We start from the raw sequence: 21,752 nt of genomic DNA, 5'->3' as shown, positions 1-21,752 counted from the left end.
TGGCGGAAGAACAAGAACTTCATTTTGACCACACATATTGATTATGCTTCTGGCATTTTCCTCACTCTATAACAAATTGCTTGCTTGGGATCCTAACCAGTGATGCAACCTATTTCAGGAGACAAGCCAAACAGGACCTCGATGTGCAGCCAGCACAAGTCAACCTGTCTCACAGGGGTGTGAGGTTGATGACTCCCCCCCCCCCCCCCCCCCCCCCCACACACACACACACACACACAAAATTACCTTGAGCTCTTGCAAAGCTGTAGGATTGTTGAGGATGGGTGACACACTCTGGGCAAGAATGGCATCCAGCTCGTGTTTGCGGAGCAACGGAGGGCTGGAGTGCAGGAGGTATCTACCGATGAAAATAGAGAAGATAATGATATGACTCTAGCTCAAGAGAAAGGCAACATGAAGTATACTCTACAATAAGGACAAGGCACACTTCGATGGAACTGTATCACAAGAGTGATAATATCATAAAGGCAACAACAACAGGAAATATTAACTCCAAAATCTGTCTGGCTTGAAAAGAGTGACATTACACTGTTTTGCAGGAGAACTGAATTATCGCATAGTAGCCAATGGCAATGTTTGTCCTTTACCAGAGAAGTCAGTTTCTTCCTACTGATCAACTATAAGCATTTGTAATTCTTCAAAAATAAATTGGTCCTATCCATGACATCACAAAATACTGTCTAGACGACTGCAGCATGCTAACGGAAATGACCATTTCTGCTCTAATTCCTCACCAGTGCCTATTCTTGAACTCACTGGAGTCAACAAACTGCACTTTAAGCTGTATGCACACATAAACACAGTCAGCCCACGTACAAGCCTTTCGGGACAAGGTAGCTCGTCACACTAACCTGACCACACAGCAGAGGATGAGGGCGTGCTTCGGCACACAGGCCGTCTTGTGCATGGAGGGCAGATCACTGTTGAGGCAGGAGAGGAAAGCCCGGAGGCGGAAGTTCTTGTCTTCCGGCTCGCGGCCCAGCCACAGCTTTGTGAGGGGAGGCACCATCAGGTCCAGGGGGAGCGCCTCCACCAAGTCGGCCTTCTGGATGGGCAGGTCACGGCGGGAATACCATTCCCGGATGACGATGGGCGGGGAGGATCGGTCTGCCATGGGGAGGGATGGGGAAGAGTTAATGGCCAATCATTTCAAAGCATCTACAGAAATTCTTTGACTTTGTGTGCAACAGCCTAGTTATGAATCGCTGTCTTAGCCTCTTGGGGAAAAAAGAAGAAACCAATATCACAATCTACCACTCAGCACTACCACAATTGTTACTTCATAAAGCTCTGCAATCTACACAGCTCTCTTCTTCTTCTTCATCATCATCATCATCATTGATGCCTTTGTCTTCAAACTCCTATTGAATTTCTCACATGTCATTTTCATCCCTTTGTTCAAAAACTGACATTATCACAAGGTTATAACCACTAATGCCATTACTTTGAATTGTCTTCATTCACAATGTACTAATTATTCTTTCATTCATCCTTTATCCATGGTGTGTGCAAGTGTGTTTTTCTTGTGTAAAAATATTAAAAACTGTGCATAGAATTGCCATGCATGGACATTTTGATAAGGCAGTTGTGTGGGATTGGTATGTTACCCGAGGTCTGCAAAGGAAAGTCCATTCAATCTCTGAAATGTCTAGACAGCCAACAACTCTGATAAAAATGACTAGGGAATGCATTTTGAAAGTATGATTACAAACAAGGACATTTATTGAAGTTTGAAAGCCCTCATACTAGTCTTGATTCAGACACTGGAAAGAATGAAGAGAAACCAGAACCCACCATCCTGGGACTCTCCTGAACCGTCCTTCTTCATGAGCTTATCTTTGGCTGGGAAGAAGCTGTAGAGGATGCCGTAAATCTTTTGCCTGATTGGACGAAACAGGCGAACAGACGGGGGGAATTCCCCGCTCAACTCATCCTCTAGTATAACACCAAGCTTGATTTCTCCCTGGGGAGGAGGGGAAGGAAAAGGCAGGAGACACTTTAATCCATACTGTCTTCTTTCCATGTACGGACGAATAACAATTTATTTCAAATATACACCCAAGGAAAAATTAAAAAGTCAAATCTAACCAAGGCAAATATGTTGCCATTTTCTAGACATGCTTAAATTGTTCTCAGCAAAGTTCATTTCCACACAGGAGTAATTCATATCCAAGTTTTTAAAGTGGGCCAAGATAGGTGACATCAAGGAGGGAAATTGAAGAGAGGGAAGATTTGTGGGCGTAACCTGAAACAAAAGCAGGAAGTGTGCATTTTGTGTGATGTCCTGTTTGCTCCTCTCGCTCACAGGGGGCAGCAATAACATCCTTGTCTCAATCTCAAAGCTCGCCATGGCCCAAGTGAGACACTGCACTCTACGAATTTTCACCTGAACAGAGCAGACTTATGCTTTTTAGTTTTTTAAGTTCTAAATTCCTCACGTGGGGAAAAATGGGTGGGGTGGGAGCAAGGGGGGGGGGGGGTGTAGAAGGGCACACTTATGAAAAATGTTTGCACAATTCACCACTATATGCTTGCACATTTTTTTTTTTTTTTGGGGGGGGGGGGGGGAGTGTTGGGGCACAATTAATTCTGAAACCGGATTGAACATGAGAAAATTTGAAAATGGAATAAAAAACAAATTATGGTAGTGTAAACAAAGTTGTTGTAGTAGCAGTTGTAGTAGAAGTACCATGGAGATATACCTTGTGGTGAATTACACATCCTAAGAGTGACTTTGCAACAATATTTCCTCACGGTAAACATTAGAAAATGTTCCACAGAGAGAAAGGTTTTATTGTCTATTCTAATGGATAGGTGAATGAGGTTTGTTGCATATGTGTATTTGTATGAGAAAGAGGAAAAATATTCAAATCTAAGGAATGTGAGTGTGAATGAGACTGGACTTACTGATGTCAAGACCTGCAGAACCTGAGGAGCCATGAGCCCCTGGTCGTGCCGGTGTTTGGCGATGCGAACCAGCTCTCGGGGCACCATGGGGAGGGGCGGTCCTGACACTGGCAAGTAGGGTGGGGCGGGCTGCTCCATGAGGGACGGGATATCTTGATGAGACTGGGTGGAAGGCCCATTGCCAGAGCTCTGCACGGGGGGAAAGTATGAGAGAGAGAGAAATAGCCGTAAGTTGATTTCAAGCATTGACATCCATGTATGTGATTTTATGAAAACCTACACTTAAAAATTGAAAGTAGCATGTAATGCATCTTCGCACATGTAATATCCAAAAGAAACATTAACAACATGTTAAGTGTTTAGAGCACTGCAGCATCACATGGTGTGATGGCAAAGTAATATGTAATAGCAATTTCACACACAAAAACAAATCTTCATAATATCATAATATTTTGAATGGTTACAGCTAGCGTATTGGGTCAACTTTATTCAAGTGCCCTATCAGACAAGTTCTCGACAAAGTAAAGTAGAATACTGAAAAATAAAATGATATCACTTATAATCATGTTCAGAAACAATCTTACACACTGATAACAGAGTGAATGGACAAACTTACCTCATGCTGCTCATCAGACTTTGGTCTGTAATTAAGGAAGAAAGAAACATGGTGAGCAAAATTTACAGTGAAAAAAATGACAACACCTCATAATGAAAGTCACAAATTAATCTACAAAATCCCAAAATGTACATCTACATTTGTATCTCATATCTTGGCAAAGATTGGCTCATTCTCTAGGTATTTATAAGCATTCCAAAATCTTTCCGTTTGCTAGGTGCCTATCTGCTCAATCATACAAAGAATATAGCGTATAAATTCTGTGAAAATGGACTGAAAATGACAGCAGCTAGCCTCCAACACTTGGACATGTAAATACATTGTAAGTCAGAGGTATCTTTGTCACATTACGGTCTATACAAGTAGAGGGGAAACAAAAAAGTTGAAATAATGCATAAAGTAATTAGCCTTTTACACAGCACACAAATATGCACATCCAATGCATGTTAGTATTTCAACAGACCTCTACACAAATTGCACTGGTACAAGTAAATCAAAGTACAGCAACTTCCTCATTGTTTGTGTGGCTAATTGCCCGAGAATGGTCACACAACCTATTTGTCACGACCATATGCAAAGTGGCAAAGTTGAGTGTCTAACATCTGGGTAAGTCCATTGGGTTGGGTTGACAAACTGCATTTTGTCCGTGTAAGTGAGGTATCAACTTTTTCATTTCTCAATGAAGATCATTTTAAATGTGGTTACCGGTAACTCTTGCTGTGTCAATATGAACTTTGCCCCCTGCTATAGTGATGCATGTTTAAATCAGAAATCTTTCACCGATTTGCTGCTCCTCAAATTAATTTCCTTTCCTCCCTTACACGGACATCACATTCACATAACATTGGCAATAAATTCTCTGGTCTGAAATTGCAATTCCCATGATGCCTGAGCGGTAAAACTTGGTGGGATACTATTTTCTTTTTGAAGTCAATATTGGCAGACATTTGCTTGGTTTTTAATGAGGCCTGGACTTTGATTTCTAGTATGTCACAAAAGCTGACCCAACCCCGTGAACCGCCCCATCTAAGATGCTTGAGGAACATGGGATAAGTGAAATGCAGTATTCAATTTCAAGAGAGAGTACAGTCAAACCTGCCTTAGCGGCCACCTGTCTACAGCGGCCACTGAAAAATCCCCCGAGAGAAAAGCCATGTTAAAGACCCTGTGTATAGCGGCCACCTGTCTAACGCGGCCAGCGGCCACAAATTTTGTTTCCCGCGGTAGATTTTAACCTGTCTATAGCGGCCAAAAACCCGATGGAGCCGTAGCCGAGCTGATAATTCAGGGTGTTTTTCTGCTTTTTAGCCGTGCCAGTCATTTCTGGGCAACATTCAGTGATCGCCACCGTTGCATTCATCACTTATTCAGTCACAATAATGCACTAATTCATGACTGTGCACATGCTACATCTAGTGTACTGTGCAACAATTTCATAAACACCGGCATTGTTCTATGCATGATACACACGTGTGCATACGTACACACATAAATGTACATGTATATACAACGATGATACATGTACATGTAGGCAATGCACACAAAGTTGGATTACCTGTCTATAGCGGCCACCTGTCTATAACGGCCACTTTTTCCGTATCCCTTGGGTGGCCGCTATAGACAGGTTTGACTGTATATGCACTTAAAACTAAAAGATCTCATAGATCCTTGTGTTGCTAATTAATGATTTATAATAAATATAAATATACTCTATATATACACCCAATGCATTTAAAATTTTGCATTGTTTGAACATAGCCCACAGGTAGACAGGATAAGGGTACTATAAGAAAAAAATTCTAAATTCAACTCAGAAACATTTCACATTGGCATCTTTGCAATACAAACAAATGCTCCTGTTTCACTAGCTAGTTGTACCATCACAACATGCATGTATGTATAATTGATTCAATCCACTTATAATCAGGGCTGACATTAAAAGTAGTACTTGACAATCATCAGGCATTCCTACCCTTGTTCGTTATCATCACAGGACATCTTGCTCAAGGCGTTTTCAATTCTCTGCATGTCGCTCTGTAAGAGAAACAAACAGAGTCAACAAAAAAACTCACAATAGTCTGTACAATGCATTAAGTTGTAGTCACACACACATTAAAAAGAAATATTGTAACCATGATCTGGACAGTTGCATTAAAATCAAAATAATTTGGAAGGTCATATCTAAACAAGACATGGTTTAAATACTTTCAATGAGCATTAGAAATCAAATCTGAATGTATGGAAACTACACTGCTCATATTTCTCTCTCACAATTTGTTTGAATGTTACACTCCAATTACAGAATGTTATTTTTCCATGACATATGATATCTCATAAAGAGTATTTGAGCATGAGAGAAATGGTCACTTTAAAAGATGCACATCTTTACTTTACATCGATACTTTACATCATGCAACTGCCATGATCTTAATATCTCTGACAATTTCTGTGCCGCATCTGTTATTTGATTGCATTTATTAGAAGACTTGCCTCTAATAAGAGGAAGCAAAATACAATAACTTTTGTTGATTGGTGTCTTGTGCTATTCTTGGGCAGTTAATTTATTCCAGTATGTACAAGGATGATCTTAATTTCAGTAATATGTTTTAAATGATGCTACCAAATCAGACATTATTTGACTACCATCTTTAGAAGCATTTATCCAATTCTCACCTTGTCTGTATTTGACTTTGAGGAACGGAAGTTGAACCGGGGACCTTTAAAAAAAAAAAAGGAGGAGAAAAAGACAGTTGGTAGCAAGTGCAAACAGTGAAGAATTGGGATAATGTCTTCAGAGAGATGTGAGCAAGTACTAGTAACTAGATAAGCTGCTATATTTGAAGATGAACAAGAAACACATATAGATGATTGAGGAATAGTTTATCTCTTACTGTCAAAGTTTTTAGGAACTCTCCCCACCCCCCCCCCCCCCCAACACACACACACATCTGCATCATAAGTCACTGCAATATTTCCAGGTGTCCCTTTCATCGCACAAACACCATCAGGTACCGAAGAGTTCATTCTTAGCTTGGCAGGGTAGTATCAAATTGCTGAGAATGATCTAAACTGCACTAAGTATCACTTATCTCACCCTGGCCACGAACATATAAGCACTGAAAATAACAACACCAATGAATAAACAATGGAAGGGAAAAAAAGGACATTAAAAAAAAAAACTAGACTCGGAATTTGTCAAGACTGACAAATTAGGTGATCCGATCTCTTCGAAAATCAATGATTTGAGTCCTGATCCAAATATTCATGACCATACAGGTTTCATCTGTGTTGACGGGACATTGGCCGTGTGATGTTTGAATTCTCATTTAGAAAAGGGAGTGAGACCTGCCATCTTTGGTACCGAATTCCGTATACACTAACGGAAATACAGAATGAAGTATATTTGACCTTTGACCTCACTTTGCACACCCAAGATGGCGTCTAAGCAAAAAGTAATTATTTTATGAAATGACTCTTGTAACATGGTCTTTGCGTGTGCAAAATATGGGAAAGATAGGACATGTATTCACCAAGATACAGGATGAAACATTTATGACCTTTGACCCTAATTTACATACCCAAGATGGTGTCCGATCAAGTAGTTGTTATTTTATGAAATAATGTACGTGACATGTACTACACATGTGCAAAATATGGGATTGGTAGCCATTGTTGTTGTTCATCTATTGCACAGAAAGTAGTAGAAAGAAAGAAAAAGAAAGAAAAATTGTTATTTTATAGAAATTTGAAGGAGAAGCATAAAACAAAATCAGAAAAAGATAAAGTAAAGAAAGGGAAATTAAGATTAACTAAAGAAAAAGAAGAAAAAAAGTGTTAAAAAAAATTAAAACAAAAATATTGGCAGGGGTGAGCCTCGAACCAGGGACCTTAGGATTACGAGTCGGATGCGCTACGCAATGACCTATTTCATTCTCCATAGGCCCTGTGTATTAAGCAAAATGACGCTGCATCGAAGCCTCGTGCCATTTTCAACCAAGTTTTTCAACGTGATGCCGACGTCGTATGAAAAAATAAAAGGCACATCACGATAGCCCAAACTCTCAGCTACAACATACTAAAATCTGGGAGAAATTCACCGAAGCATAAGTGAGCTAGTACTCGAAAAAGAGAGTCATGTCAATTTTCACTTCCAGAAAAACTGCTCTCCCATAGAGATAACACGTAAACTGGTCAAATTTGACAATATTACTTTTAATCCATTTTTACGAGGTGATGCCGTCATCCAATCAAAATGTTGTAATTATATTAATGAAAGATCATTCAATAAGCTACAACATACTGAAATCTGGGTGTAAATTGGCAAAGGATAAGTGAGATACGCTCGAGTGAACTTGAAATTTGATGACGTCATTTTGAAAATTTACTTTTTTTACTTTATTAAGAAATTTGATATCTTTTAATCATTTTTCCAGCATCGTCAACCCATGAAATGACATGTCCAACTCATCAGCTTTCAGAATACGTAAAGAAAATGGGAGGTCACCGTTCATCCTGACGAGTAAAATCGGATTTAAAATTGGCGGTTTTTTGGCATTGTTGCACTGTATGTCGCCATTGACGCGCGCGCGGAATTTCAACTTTGGCGGGCCCGTATGACGTCACATTGAGTCGGATTGATTTGAAACTTGGTAGACGTATTCCCTGACATTTCAGGCAGGCGATAAGTGTGAAAAAACGGGAAATTTCTATTGCATATGAGCTGTGCGTGCGTATATGCGCGCGCGCGTACGCGTCCGTAAATTTTTTTCAATTTTAAAAAAATGCTCTAAATGGTCTGAAACGTGTGCAAAAAAATTTTGAGCTCGATTTGAGCATACAAATATTTCAACGCGCGCGTACGCGCACGTTTTAAGGTATAGATGAATTTTGAGAATATGAGTAGAATGCGCTTGACTTGAAATATATGTAACGTAAATTTCATTGAAAAATTCCATTCCATTAATGAGATATGATTGAGAATGTGTTTTCATATAATGACGTCATAGTGACGTCACGGTCGACTGATCACTTTGATTTTAGTTCGATTGCCGTCTTTGGGAGACGATACATATATGGTATAAGTTTGAAATTGATAGGAAGAGGACTTTCTGAGCTAATCGATGCACAACTTTTGGGGAGAAATAAGAAGAAAAAGAAGAAGAAGAAGAAGAAGAAGAAAGAATCCGTACAAAAACAGAAGGTGATCCGAGAGGATACTCGGATCACCTAACTAGAGATTGTAATTTGTCATCACTGACAAATTAAGGTGATCCGATTTCTTTTTTAATCAATGATTCGAATCGTGATAGTGCAAAGTCTCAGCTACAACATACTAAAATCTGAGAGAAATTCACCGAAGCATAAGCAAGATAGTGCTCGATAAAGAGAGTCATGTCAATTTTCACATCTAAAAAAATTCCCTCCCATAGAGATAACACGTCATAGCGAAAATAGAAAAAGAAGTACATATGACCTTTGACCACACTTTGCACAGACAAGATGGCATCTGAGCAAAAAGTGGTTATTTTATGAAATGATCCCTGTAACATGGTCTTTACGTGTGCAAAATATGGGAAAGATAGGACATGTATTCACCAAGATACAGGATGAAACATCTATGACCTTTGACCCTAATTTACATACCCAAGATGGCGTTTGATCAAGTCGTTATTTTATGAAATAATGTTCGTGACATGAACTAAATATGTGCAAAATATGGTGGTGATAGGGTATGTTTTTCTTGAGTTATTGCACATAATGTTGCAAAAAGAAAGAAATATTTCAATACATCGAAGATAAACTTTAATTTCAAGTAAGTTTTTTGACGTGATCCCGACATCGTATGAAAAAACGAAGGGCACATTTACGATAGCCCAAAGTCTCAGCTACAACATATTAAAATCTGGGAAAAATTCACCGAAGCATAAGTGAGCTTGTGCTCGAAAAATATAGTCATGTCAATTTTCACTTCCAGAAAAACTGCTCTCCCATAGAGATAACACGTAAACTGGTCAAATTTTACAAGGATACTTTCAATCCATTTTTACGAGGTGATGACGTCATCCAATCAAAAGTTTGTAATTATAAATATGAAAGAACATTAAATAAGCTACAACATACTGAAAGTTAGGTGAAAATCGGCAAAGGATAAGTGAGATACGCTCGAGTGAACTTGAATTTTGAAGACGTCATTTTGAAAATTTACTTTTTTTACTTTTTTAAGAAATCTGATATCTTTTAATCATTTTTTTCAGTATCGCCAACCCATGAAATGATATGTACAACTCATCAGCTTTCAAAATATGTAAAGAAAATGGGGGGGTCACCGTCCATCCTGACGAGTAAAATCGGATTTAAAATTGGCGGTTTTTTGGCATTGTTGCACTGTATATCGCCATTGACGCGCGCGCGGAATTTCAACTTTGACGGGCCCATATGACGTCATATTGAGTCGGATTGACATGAAACTTGGTAGAAACGTTCGTTGACATTTCAGACATCCGATACGTGTGAAAAAACGGGAAATTTCTATTGCATATGAGCTGTGCGTGCGTATATGCGCGCGCGCGTACGCGTCCGTCGATTTTTTCTGAAATACTCCAAATGACCTGAAACGTGTGCAAAACAATTTTGAGCTCGATTGGAGCATGTTAAAATTTCAACGCGCGCGTACGCGCTCGTTTACTATGAACGTGACTAAATTTTATGAAATATATCAATAGAGCTTGACTTGAACTATATGATATGTAAATTTCATTGAGAAAATCCATTCCATTAATGAGATACGAATGTGAACGTGTTTTCAGATAATGACGTCATAGTGACGTCATGGTTGACTGATCACAGTGATATATTAGATCTGTCGTCCTTATGACGTGATACATATATGGTATCAGTTTAGAAGTGATAGGTGAATGACTTTTTGAGTTAACCTCTGCACAACATTTGAGGAGAAAGAAATAAAGAAGAAGAAGAAGAAAGAATCCGTACAGATACAATAGGTGATCCGAGAGGATACTCGGATCACCTAAAAACTATTTTGTTGTTCTGTGAATGTACCCTTTGGGTAATGGAGCTGCAGAGCTTGGTTTACTGAAGTTGCATGAAGTCACTACTGCGGTAGATTGGAGTCTAGGACCTGGATCTAGACTTAGACCTACCTTTGCCTCTGTGCCTGGTCCAGGCATCTTTGGTCCCTCTCCAGTAGAACTCCACACTGGCCTTGAAGCGCTGGATCTTCTCCTCCAAACGCCCCTTGGACGTTCTGAACACCTCCTGTCCTATGGCATCCAGGTCGTACATGTTGGTGATGTTGCGCACGAAGCCTGCCACCAGTGGCAGGACTGCATCGAGGGGAGGCTGAATGGGCTGGTGTGCCCTCATCTAAGAAGAAGAAGACAACATACATTGTGGTTATCTCAACTGAAGTAGACATATGCCATATCTTCAGCAGTCATCTCATCTCCATGAATTGACTGAAATGAATGGAATTAAACACATGGCATCAAATGCATACCTGCCAACATTTCAAGATGAAATATCTTACTCGTGGATTGCAAAAATCTTATTTTCTATGCAAACTGAAGTTAAAAATCTTACTTTCGGTCAAATCTTCAGAACATACACATGAAAGGTATATCTAAATATTTTTTAAAAATCTGATTTCTCTGACAGAAAATCTGATTTTGCTATTTTTAACGTAAAAAATCTTACTGAATCTGATAAAATCTTACTAGTTGGCAAGTATGCAAATGGCATCAACAAAATATTGCACCCTGTATGCAATGCATGTCACCTCCACGGAGGGAAGTCACTAACTTGCAATGGGATATTTCTCATTTGGTTAATACCATTCTCCATTACATATCTGACTACTCATAAAAATTGACTCGCATATTCTGATTCTCAAAAATATGTGTACAATTTGTACTTGGGGTATACCATTTACTGCACTATTTTGTGATGAAGATATTTGTGCTTAGATTGCTTTCGCTGTATTGCAAGTTTCATGATTTTTTTTTTTTTTCCAAATGCCCTGAATAGAGTTAAAATCACTTCCAACATTTGGACAGAAAACGTAATGGGTTATCCTCCAATTTAGTTCTCACTATTGAAATGCAATTGATTCGAAGCTTGAATTTGTATTTATTTACACACATATTTACAGCAGTTTGTGACGGGAAAAAAAAAAAAAACTTCATAAAATACGACACAAATTACAGCTGTACAATAAACACACAAAAATATCAACGTTGTAGGGTACCAGTAACTGTAAGCTTGAAATAGCAGTGTGTGAAAATCATGCTAGCAAAATACACCCAAAGTGGTTCTCATATATTTTGAACTATACTAATACACTAGAATCTAGTAGGTCTGAAACATTTCCAAGTACAATAATGTAAAAATGTGAACACATAGCTAGAAAACATGTCACAGCCATCATTTTTTTTTTTTTTTTTTTAATAGCCAAGCACGGCTTACCCGTAGTCCATTGAGGGGATGGTCAGGGCCCAAGAGTGACCAGTGAAATGCAGCTAGATCCTCCTCCGGCATGATGTGGTTACCTAGAGAGAGGAATAAAGGAAAAGACAAATTTGACTGACTGCTGTCAAGCCATACTGAGACTGTTGTACAGCATTACATACAGTAGCTCCTTGATACCTGATGCCATTTCAGGTACATTCATCCATCTTCAGTAAATACAGTAAAATCATACAAACAGAATTCGAGTTCCAGCAAACTGAAAATATACAGGTAAAATAATAATGCCTCCAGCACCCTTCGGGCGGAGGCATAAAAATGTCAAAGAATTTAAGTTTTATCTGATTTAACTGAAAATATGAAAACTTGCCGATGTTTCATCTCACAACTCTCCCACCGGCTTACACACACAAATATTAGTAACACCATATTTTGTGGTCAACGATTTAGCAAATGCAACCTCTTTCCCACGCAAAATTAATTAGTACTACATTATAACAAAACCACAATCACTTGATGCTAAGAGGTGATAAGCACAATCAGGGTATGCAATCATGACTTTCTCACTTTAAAAAATTGTAACTTCTAAAAGAATGCACCAACTGACTTAAAAATTCACATGCAGCATGCCAAGACATCAGTAATCACATGTGGTAAGACAATAGCTAATTTCTTCTCATTTACTGTTAATTATTAAAGATTAATTACCAAAAAGTCCCCCAAAACCCACGTAATGCGTCAAAAAAAGCGTTTTACAACTTACGTAAAATCAAGATTTGAGGTCCATATTTTAAGTCTACCCCTATGTGTTTGGTATCAAATTAATGGATTTTTTCCTGGCATTGCTTGCATGCAATAAAAAACAGTGGTTCTTTCAGCTGGAGAAAGTTATAAGGTCTGAAGTCCCATCCTGGTAGGAGTGTAATGCTGGCTTATTTTTGTGACATTGTGACCTTTTAACCCATGCTGTACAGCTATACATGGAGAAACAGCTTATTTTTTCGCTTTTCCTGAAAGTACTGAAGACACACTACAATATGGTGTGCTGTTTGCCAATAAATGTTCAGCCAGTTTTGAGTTTTGAGCCATTTTCAAATGCTGAATAAAATAAGTGCAGCCGTTTTTCAGTACTTTCAGTTAGGTATATCCTGATTTGACTACTTTAAAGAATCTTTTCCCCTTATTGAATATCCTTGTTTTTTTAACCATGAATTGTACATATGTAGAAATCTATTGTGTGAAAATTTTAGCAAATTTGAGCAATAGGAACTTATTTTTTTATATTTTTACAAATTGCTGAGCATAAATAAGACCGATACACGCCCATGTAATACTGCATGAAGGTCATATGATAAGTGTTCCGTGTTCATATTTCAATGCTTGTTCAATTTCTAAAGATATCATAAGCAAAAGCATAGTATTTTGGCTTAATATGTCATTGTTTGAGTGTCACAGCTTGGATATCAACTCAAGTCATCATAAATCTCACATTCATTCTTCTATCTGTGTTTACAAATATGAGAATTGATCCAAACACTGTGCGCACATTCAAGGTCAAACTGTACAGATAATTTTTTAGATGAAAAATATAATATCTTCCAAAGTACCAGCCCTAATTTCATAAAAAATTGTAATAATGGCCACTATATGTCTGTTACCTATTCCAGAAAGTTTCGCCTCTTCACTCTTTGGCAAAAGTGAAATATGATAAAATATGTAAAAGTGGTTTTATTTGAATTCAAAATAATGCCTACAAAATTGATCATCCATTTTGAGAAGTGAAAATATGAAATTCATTCATATTTTGTGATATGTCATGGCTATGTGCTGGTGGTGAATGAAAGGGATATTTATCAGGAATATCTAACAGCAATATCAGATGAAAAAAACATTCTCCTTTTTTTTAATGAATTTTTCCAATATATTAGTCATTTCAATGTAATTCGACACCCCTAATTTAAATGCTAATTTATGCGCAGTTTAATGCAAAATTTTGACTCTTTCTTTACATGAAATGAAAATTTGAATACTCAGCTACAACAAACGACAAAAAAAGCATTTTCACCAAGTTTTTTCATTTTTGCCCTGTTACACAATTGCATACCCTGATTGTGCTATTGACCAAGACTAAATCTTAGAAGGGACATTTATTGAAGAAGTGTGCAAAATTCTAATGGAAACTTGTGAAGTTTGATTTTCATAAAACCTCTACCAACTGCTTTGTCTGACATTATTTCTATTCTCTACAACCAAGTTGTACAACGTGTAAGACTGTACTGTGGCTGCCACTGAATAACAGGCACAAATCACCCTGCCTCTGGAAATCCTTGCACCAAATTTAACCCACTTTTACTGTGTAAGTTACTCCACTTCTTGGTGAATTTTTACGTCTGACCCATGAACTTCGACATATGATATCCACAATCATTATTAATCTGCCTATTTCGTATTTTAGCTAAACTATGTTGAATGTAGTTGCCATGTACAAACATCCAACAATTATTTACAGATAAACAGACTAATTTATAGAATATTAATTAGGGAGTTTATATTTGGTGCAATCAACATTTACTATGGACTATCTAGTACACCCATGATATTGTGTATATAATGCAAACTAAATGCCCAAATACCTACAGAGCCCATGCTACATGTACGTGATCCTGCATTCCACAAAGATCATATCCAGAAACCAGGCCATGTTCTCATGTTATGTAGAAAATTTATGCAGTGAATAAGAACCAAATGAGAAGTAACCATGGTACTATTCAGCTACAAGAAGCACTCAAGAGATATCATATGCTACTGGAAGAAGTTAGGGAAGGCAACTTGGGTTAATTACAGAAATATCACATTGGGATATAGATCATCTCTTTATGGTCATGTAGGATCAATACTGCTTGACAGATTAAAGAAATTAAAAAAAAAAGATCAATTTAAGATACTCATGCCTTTTACATGTGAGTCAGTCCTACACACATACTGGGCCTTCTTCAATATGAAACTCTCAACAGAATGAAGGACATTCCAAGTCAATAGGATGTGTACTGAATATAAGCAACAGGAAAACAGGATTGTCACAAACAAGTAAAACAGTAAAAGGAAAGGGTGCCATGAAGGCCCAAATGTTTGTTTTATTTTTCAATAACTGGGTCTCACAAAGACTTCTTCATAAATTTTAATCATGAGCACTCAGTGCATGCATTTAAACAGGGGTAATATCTTTGTTTTTTATTTGGAATAGATGGGTTGGAAGGTCAAAATCAGTAAAGTTTATATTTATTTGCGATGAAATTAGTGTGAGTCATACAAAAACATGTTCTAAGAAAGAACCATGTCAATAACACATGATGATTATTCACTCTCTGACAGAACCTACCCTAGAAGTACTGGTAATCCTTTGAACTACAACGTATTTGCGAGGTCTTGATTCAGAGAAATACAAGAGTATCAGGTTTAATAATGGCTACCTGCCAGGCAGATAGTACATGTATGCCAAAATATGTAGACAGTTGACAAACTGATCTGCACTTTGAGTACCTGTCCATTTATTTCTGTGTGTGTATTTTTAACAGTCAATACAACAAATATGGATGTCTTTCTCTAGAAACATATCTTATCAACGTTGACAATAGCTCCACTGTATTTATATTGTAAAGAGGAGCCTATTAAAGGTGATTATCATTTTGTTATTGTTATTGTTTTTGTTGTTGTTGTTGTTCCAGTAGTGTCAATGAGCTAAACTTAAAAAAAAAACAACTTCATGAGTTCCTTTTTTTATATCCAATCTAATATCTAATAAACAATCACTTGATACCGTGTATAAATATTTTGAAAATAATGTTTAATTTTTGATAATCAAAACCAAAGTTTGCACTTACTACCACACTGTGAAATATCTCACTATCAGAGTAGTATTACAAGGGCAAAAGCAGGTTAGAGGTATTTGAACACAGGCATGCGCAACAACTATTACACTGAAGATTTGAAATTTTATTTCTTTTTCATTGTCAATTCTTGATATTCATTTCTTATATCAATGCAACCATATTCTACTGTTACATCTTGGCTGAATATCATACAGAAGTATCTATTTTGAAAAAAGACAAATGAGTGTACAATTCACATGAGGTAGAATGTGGCAGAAGTACACGTATGGATGTGAATCCTTGCTCTGTGATAAGAATATCAAAATTTTTGAATCCATTAAAAAATAAACATACATTTTTAATCATAAGTAAAAATATATGACACCACAGAATTCAGAGAGGACCTGGCAGTCCTACTGTTGCAGCCCCCCCCCCCCCCCCCCCCCCCCGTTCTAGGCGTCTCTTTTTTTTTTCTCTCTCTCTCACCCCACACTCATGTGCTCAGTGTAAGTAGGTTAAGGAGTAAGCATGGGCTGGATTATCCACGATGAGTCACAATAACCAATCAATATTTCATCCATGGTCATCAGAAATTCCCAAAGCAGAAGCAAATATGAAATATCGGAGACAGAGGGAGAAACACACTGGTAGTAACTGGATGCGGGTGAGAGATATGCACGAGGAGTGAGAGATAGATACATACAGAGAGAAAGGGGAGAGAGAGAGAGAAATAGATGAGAGAGAGAGAGACTAAAAGACAAAGCGAGATGCTGAGAAAATTGAGAGGAGAGAAAGTGAGACTGAGGAATGAAAACACGGGCAGCGACAAAAAGATGAAGAAGAGGAGAGAGCGGAAGAAGGGCAGACGGATAGATGGAGACAAACAATCACAAGAGAGAGAGAGAAAGAGATGAGAAAGGGAGAGAGAGAAGACCGGCAGAGCCTCCTCCCAGAGAATGACTAAATGTTGACACTGGAGGGCTCCAGGCTGCGTGCTGGGAGAACCAGAGAATATGGGCACACAGAAGAAGCCCTCATCCAGGCAGAAATGTGGACGCACGGGTCCCCACTTAACTGCCGAAAGAGGCAGGGAATGAAAAAAAAAAAAAAAAAAAAAAGGAGGGCAATATGGAAGTAGGCTTCCACGGTCTCTGAAGAACAGCCAACCCCTTTGTGTTCGCGACAAACCCGTCTTGTTTGTGAATCACAAATTATTGGAATCGGCAACAGAATCCTGCCTTTTACCAATTGGGTCATATCGCAAAGCTCTCTATTAGCTCTATCTGGATGCCAGAAATGCCTGAAGCATCATTAATTGTTTTCCGTGCTGATTTTAGGTATAACTCACTACTACCACTGTGATCTGTGGAGAGCGTGATTAACTTTTTTTTTTTTTTTTTTTTTTTTTGAGAGAGAGAGAGAGAGAGAGAGAGAGAGAATCTTTGAAACTCATGAGAATAGCATCTCATTTCCATGCTTAGTGATGTCAACCCGTCAGTGGACCAAACTAAGACATATAATACTATTGGATTGATAAAAAGGTCATAATAAATAGGTAAAATAAATTCTGAGTGTAGGCCATCATTACTAAATCAAATTTGTTTGTGTTTTCCTCAAACATCCCTTTCTAATTACAACCAGATTCTACAGTATTAACCCTTTTTCTCCATCTCTTAGGCTATCTTCCATTGTGCTCACACCCTCAGCATTCTCTAGCTTCCTCTCTGGCTGGAAGGCGGCGAAGGAGACGGGAGGAGGATGAAGCACGCTCTCCGGCTCACCGGCGAAATGTGAACCAGTCACTGATGACTCACAAGCCAGTTATCACTGGATTGCAGCGCCGTGATGAAAACTTTCATCATCTGCCGTGCCCATGTGCAGGCCAGCAGGGTTTGTCATCACCTCAAATCAGTCAGTCAGTCTGTCTGTCTGTCTGTCTGTCTGTCTGTTTGTCTTTTCCTTCTTTCCTCAGCAGCTAGCATAATGTAGTGTATGTCTACGTGAATGTTTTTCCAAACACAGGATACCAACCCAGCCCGACCACATGTATAACATGTGCTGAGCAATAGATGCATTTCATTTCCCCTTGATTAAAGTTTATACTATTTCATATCATTATCTCTCCCTTCAAGATGTTTAGATTTTGCTCCATCAATCTCAACAAATTTTTTGTGTTCACTCCCTTTTACTGCTCTGAAATACATGTTTTATACGCTTCTTTGTTTTCACAGCATACTTTCCATCATTCATGGATAATAATAGAAGTCAACACAGTGTATCAGTTTATTGTCCTTCCTGACCGCATACTCGAGTAGTGAGGGTGACATCAATTTACGAGCTACTAGGTAACGAGTCCTTCTTTGATTCACACTTGACGTTTCTTGGCTGGGTGCCTAGTCCAGAGCTATCAAAGTTTGCTCCTTGTTGTGATTTCTTCACGATATGCGGAAACATTTGCCATCGATTAGATCCGGGTAACGCTCTCTCACTGATGGGAGACAAGTCTGTAACAGTATCACTGTATTTTGTCTCAACAAAAACAAGAGCTGATAATCTTCTAAACTCCAGTGTTTTGTTATCTCATATGGATAAATATATGATTTTAACTGGCATACTTTATACCATCATCAACACAGAAGCTACTTCATAGAAATTATTGTCAGTTTTATATTCTATCCTTACCTATTTCACCATTAGATACTGTAAAACAATATTTTCATGGCATGAAATTTTTGCGAATTGGAGCCGACAGCCTTTTTTGCGGCATGAAATTTTTGCAAGTTGGCTCTACCATTCAATGCGTACAGTGTAGACAAGAACTTTCACGTGCATTCTAATTTCGCAAATCTTGGCTCTCGCGAAATTCACGCAATTAAAATGCACACGAACATTCCTCGTTTTACAGTATTGTTTTCTTTTTGTTTGTAGACAAAGTTCAGTGACTTTTGCCATTTGTCCTTGAGAGAATTTGCCCAAATCTAAACAATGCATCTATACCTCCTATAGAATCCTTTAGTCTGCTATCAAGAAATCCACTGAAAGTTTTTCTTAAAGGACAAGTTCACCTTCATAAACATAAGGATAAAGAGAATGCAACAATATTAGTAGAACACATCAGTGAAAGTTTGAGGAAAATTGGACAATCGATGCAAAAGTTATGAATTTTTAAAATTTTTGTGTTGGAACCGCTGGATGAGGAGACTACTACAGCTTGTGAGTCATATGCGTACAACAGTATAAAGAAAATGTAAAAGAAAATTCAACATATTTTCACTTTTTTTCGCATAATAAAAGAGCACTTGACTTGCCTCTTTCTAAAGGCAGGGGGAATAATATTACCCATAACATTTGTCAGTAACGAGTCAGGGGAATGTGTACTTTTTTCAAAAGATGGAATTTTGTGAAATTCTCTTTATATTTTCCTTATATTGTTGTACGCATGTGACATCTAAGTTATACATACACTGCAGTAGTCTTCTCATCCAGCAGTTACTGCACAAAAACTTCAAAAATTCATAACTTTTGAACGGATTGTCTGATTTTCCTCAAACTTTCAATGATGTGTTCAACTAATATTGCTACATTCTCTCAATCCTTATGTTTATGAAGGTGAACTTGTCCTTTAAATCAAAAGATCTGGGGCAGATGGATGGATGACCTGAACGCATAATGCCTCTCGCACCCTTGGAGGATGCATAAGCAGAAACACAGAATGAATATTTAAGCACTCTCTGATTTTGACATTATCACTTATGGACAATTACTTTAAAACAAGGAATGTTCGCGTGCATTTTAATTTCGCAAATTTCGCGAGAGCCAAATTTCGGGAGAGCCAAGATTCGCGAAATTAAAATGCATACAAAAGTTCTTGTGTACACTATATGCACTGAATATTAGAGGCAACTCGCGAAAATTTCATGCCGCGAAAAAGGCCGTCGGCTCCAATTTGCGAAAATTTCATGCCGCGAAAATATTGTGTTTTACAGTACTTCATTTGAGCACAAGATTTTGTTCATATCTGTAATCTGTTGATCACAGGTGTGCAAATACATCTTTCTTTCACTGCAATGAAGAATGCAACCACCATTAATTCTCTCTCCCCTCTCTATTCCTTTTTCCTTTGTACATCTGATAAGGTGTTGAAATGTTGACTTTCATATTGATGTACTACATGTAACGTTTTAAATGCCTTGCACGAATTGGGTGCCAGGGTGCACTGGATGTTGGTTTGCAATGATGACTGTTAAAGGTCATATATCCCTTTTGCAAATGTCACAAATTTTGCATGCTTGAAGAATAATGTCTCCCAACATTGTGTATGAAATCTTACAATAATACACCTCAAGAGTTTTCAAAAAAAGAAAAGAAATGAAAAGCTAACCCCATGTCACTTGAGAATACACTCTCTTTTTGTACCGAGAAAAAGGGTTGGGTTTTTTTATTTTTTCACATTGAAATAAATTCAATGGAAATCTATAGTAATGTTTCCCCTCCACCATAAAGAAGTTTCTAGTTTTATTCATTCTTTGAAAAGATCTGAATTACCTACCTCTACAATACACCAGCTAATGAAATGAATCTGATTTTCAGGGTTGCAATTGGACATCAAAACTTAAATGTGTTGTCATCTTTCCTTTACCTCCAGGAGTCCCTCTTTAAAATTACCCTGTACATATCTCTGTCTTTTTCAGTTATCATTTTTTGGTTTCCGTGCATAACTACTCTTCTGCCAAAACACATTTGTGGTACATACCTCTATACAACACTAGCACTGCCCAACACCACCATTCAGAAGAACAATGGTACACAATATCATGAATTAATTTGACTGATTCAGGAAAGTACCCATCCCTGCATCTTACCAAGGAGAGCTGCAAAGAGGACAAATCTGTCTGGATGGAGGTTGAGGGCGCGTGCCACCTCCTCCATGTTGTACTGCTGAGTAGTGATCTCCCCTTTCATCGACAGCTTGAAGCGGTGCGAGGAGAAGAGCATCGGTGGGTCAAAGATGGCCAGGTCAGCTGACTGCCCCAGGATGCCATGGCAACCCCTCTGGCGGAGGTAGGCGATGACCTCCTGGGTGTGGTCGGTGCAGGTGACCACAGTCTGGATACCACACTGGTGGAGGGCCAGACGGATGCATGTGTCTGCAATGAGGAGAAGAGATGGAGATTGAGATGAGACGAGGGAGATTGGTATACAGATGCCATGGAGACAAACTAATCTGTTATCTAGATTACTGTACAAGCTGTTATTTTCACGTATAAATATTTATGTAAATGAAGAGGTCATGGACAATTTCGCGAGATGTTGTTTTCACGATTTTGACACCGACGCAATCATAAGTGTACTAACGCCTGTCCTAGATATTTTTGTGTGTTGTTAAATTCACGGTTCAACAATGATTCGCCAAATTCGCAACAATTAAACCCTCGGAAAAATAACTGCGCATACAGTAGCAGAAAGATCTATAAGTGTATTTCATCCCACTTTGGCAAACATCTCTCAATTATTTGCTAATTATTTTGCATAGATTTATTAAGTTTGATAAAAGTCTGATCCCTAAGCTATGATACCCTCTCTCATGTAATTGCTCATTTTACTTCACCTACATATCCATGAGATTTGATAAGTGTAATTTTCAGATGGTGTAATAATGAAGGAAAACTCAGAACAATAGAACAACAGCATGTCTCCATAAAATTACACGTGAACACACCAAACTGATGACGGGCATCTAAAACCCGATCTTAAAGATGACAACAAAACATACATGACATAACCAGGACATAAGTACAAAACAACACCATGATGTGACTTTGAATATTAAAATTCCATATCATTCAGTCTTGAAATAG

At 38.1% G+C, this 21,752-nt stretch overlaps 1 protein-coding gene across 2 annotated transcripts in view; it reads right to left on the bottom strand.

Moving 5' to 3' along the window:
• LOC140246183 (constitutive coactivator of PPAR-gamma-like protein 1 homolog) overlaps window positions 1–21,752 on the bottom strand; it is a 55,077-nt gene that overhangs the window by 11,088 nt on the left and 22,237 nt on the right. For both annotated transcript variants that reach the window (XM_072325623.1, XM_072325624.1), the window contains exons 2-11: window positions 20,757–21,041; window positions 12,026–12,108; window positions 10,705–10,927; window positions 6,218–6,261; window positions 5,517–5,578; window positions 3,545–3,569; window positions 2,929–3,117; window positions 1,816–1,984; window positions 873–1,128; window positions 247–358 (exon numbers count right to left, since the gene is read on the bottom strand). In XM_072325623.1, the coding sequence (XP_072181724.1) occupies window positions 247–358; window positions 873–1,128; window positions 1,816–1,984; window positions 2,929–3,117; window positions 3,545–3,569; window positions 5,517–5,578; window positions 6,218–6,261; window positions 10,705–10,927; window positions 12,026–12,108; window positions 20,757–21,041 (1,448 nt within the window). The remainder of the gene's footprint in view (window positions 1–246; window positions 359–872; window positions 1,129–1,815; window positions 1,985–2,928; window positions 3,118–3,544; window positions 3,570–5,516; window positions 5,579–6,217; window positions 6,262–10,704; window positions 10,928–12,025; window positions 12,109–20,756; window positions 21,042–21,752) is intronic.

Source organism: Diadema setosum, chromosome 2 (assembly GCF_964275005.1).
Source record: "Diadema setosum chromosome 2, eeDiaSeto1, whole genome shotgun sequence".
NCBI classification, from domain to species: domain Eukaryota; kingdom Metazoa; phylum Echinodermata; class Echinoidea; order Diadematoida; family Diadematidae; genus Diadema; species Diadema setosum.
Note: the sequence above shows the minus strand (reverse complement) of the source record. Positions and strands in the feature narration are given on the sequence as shown.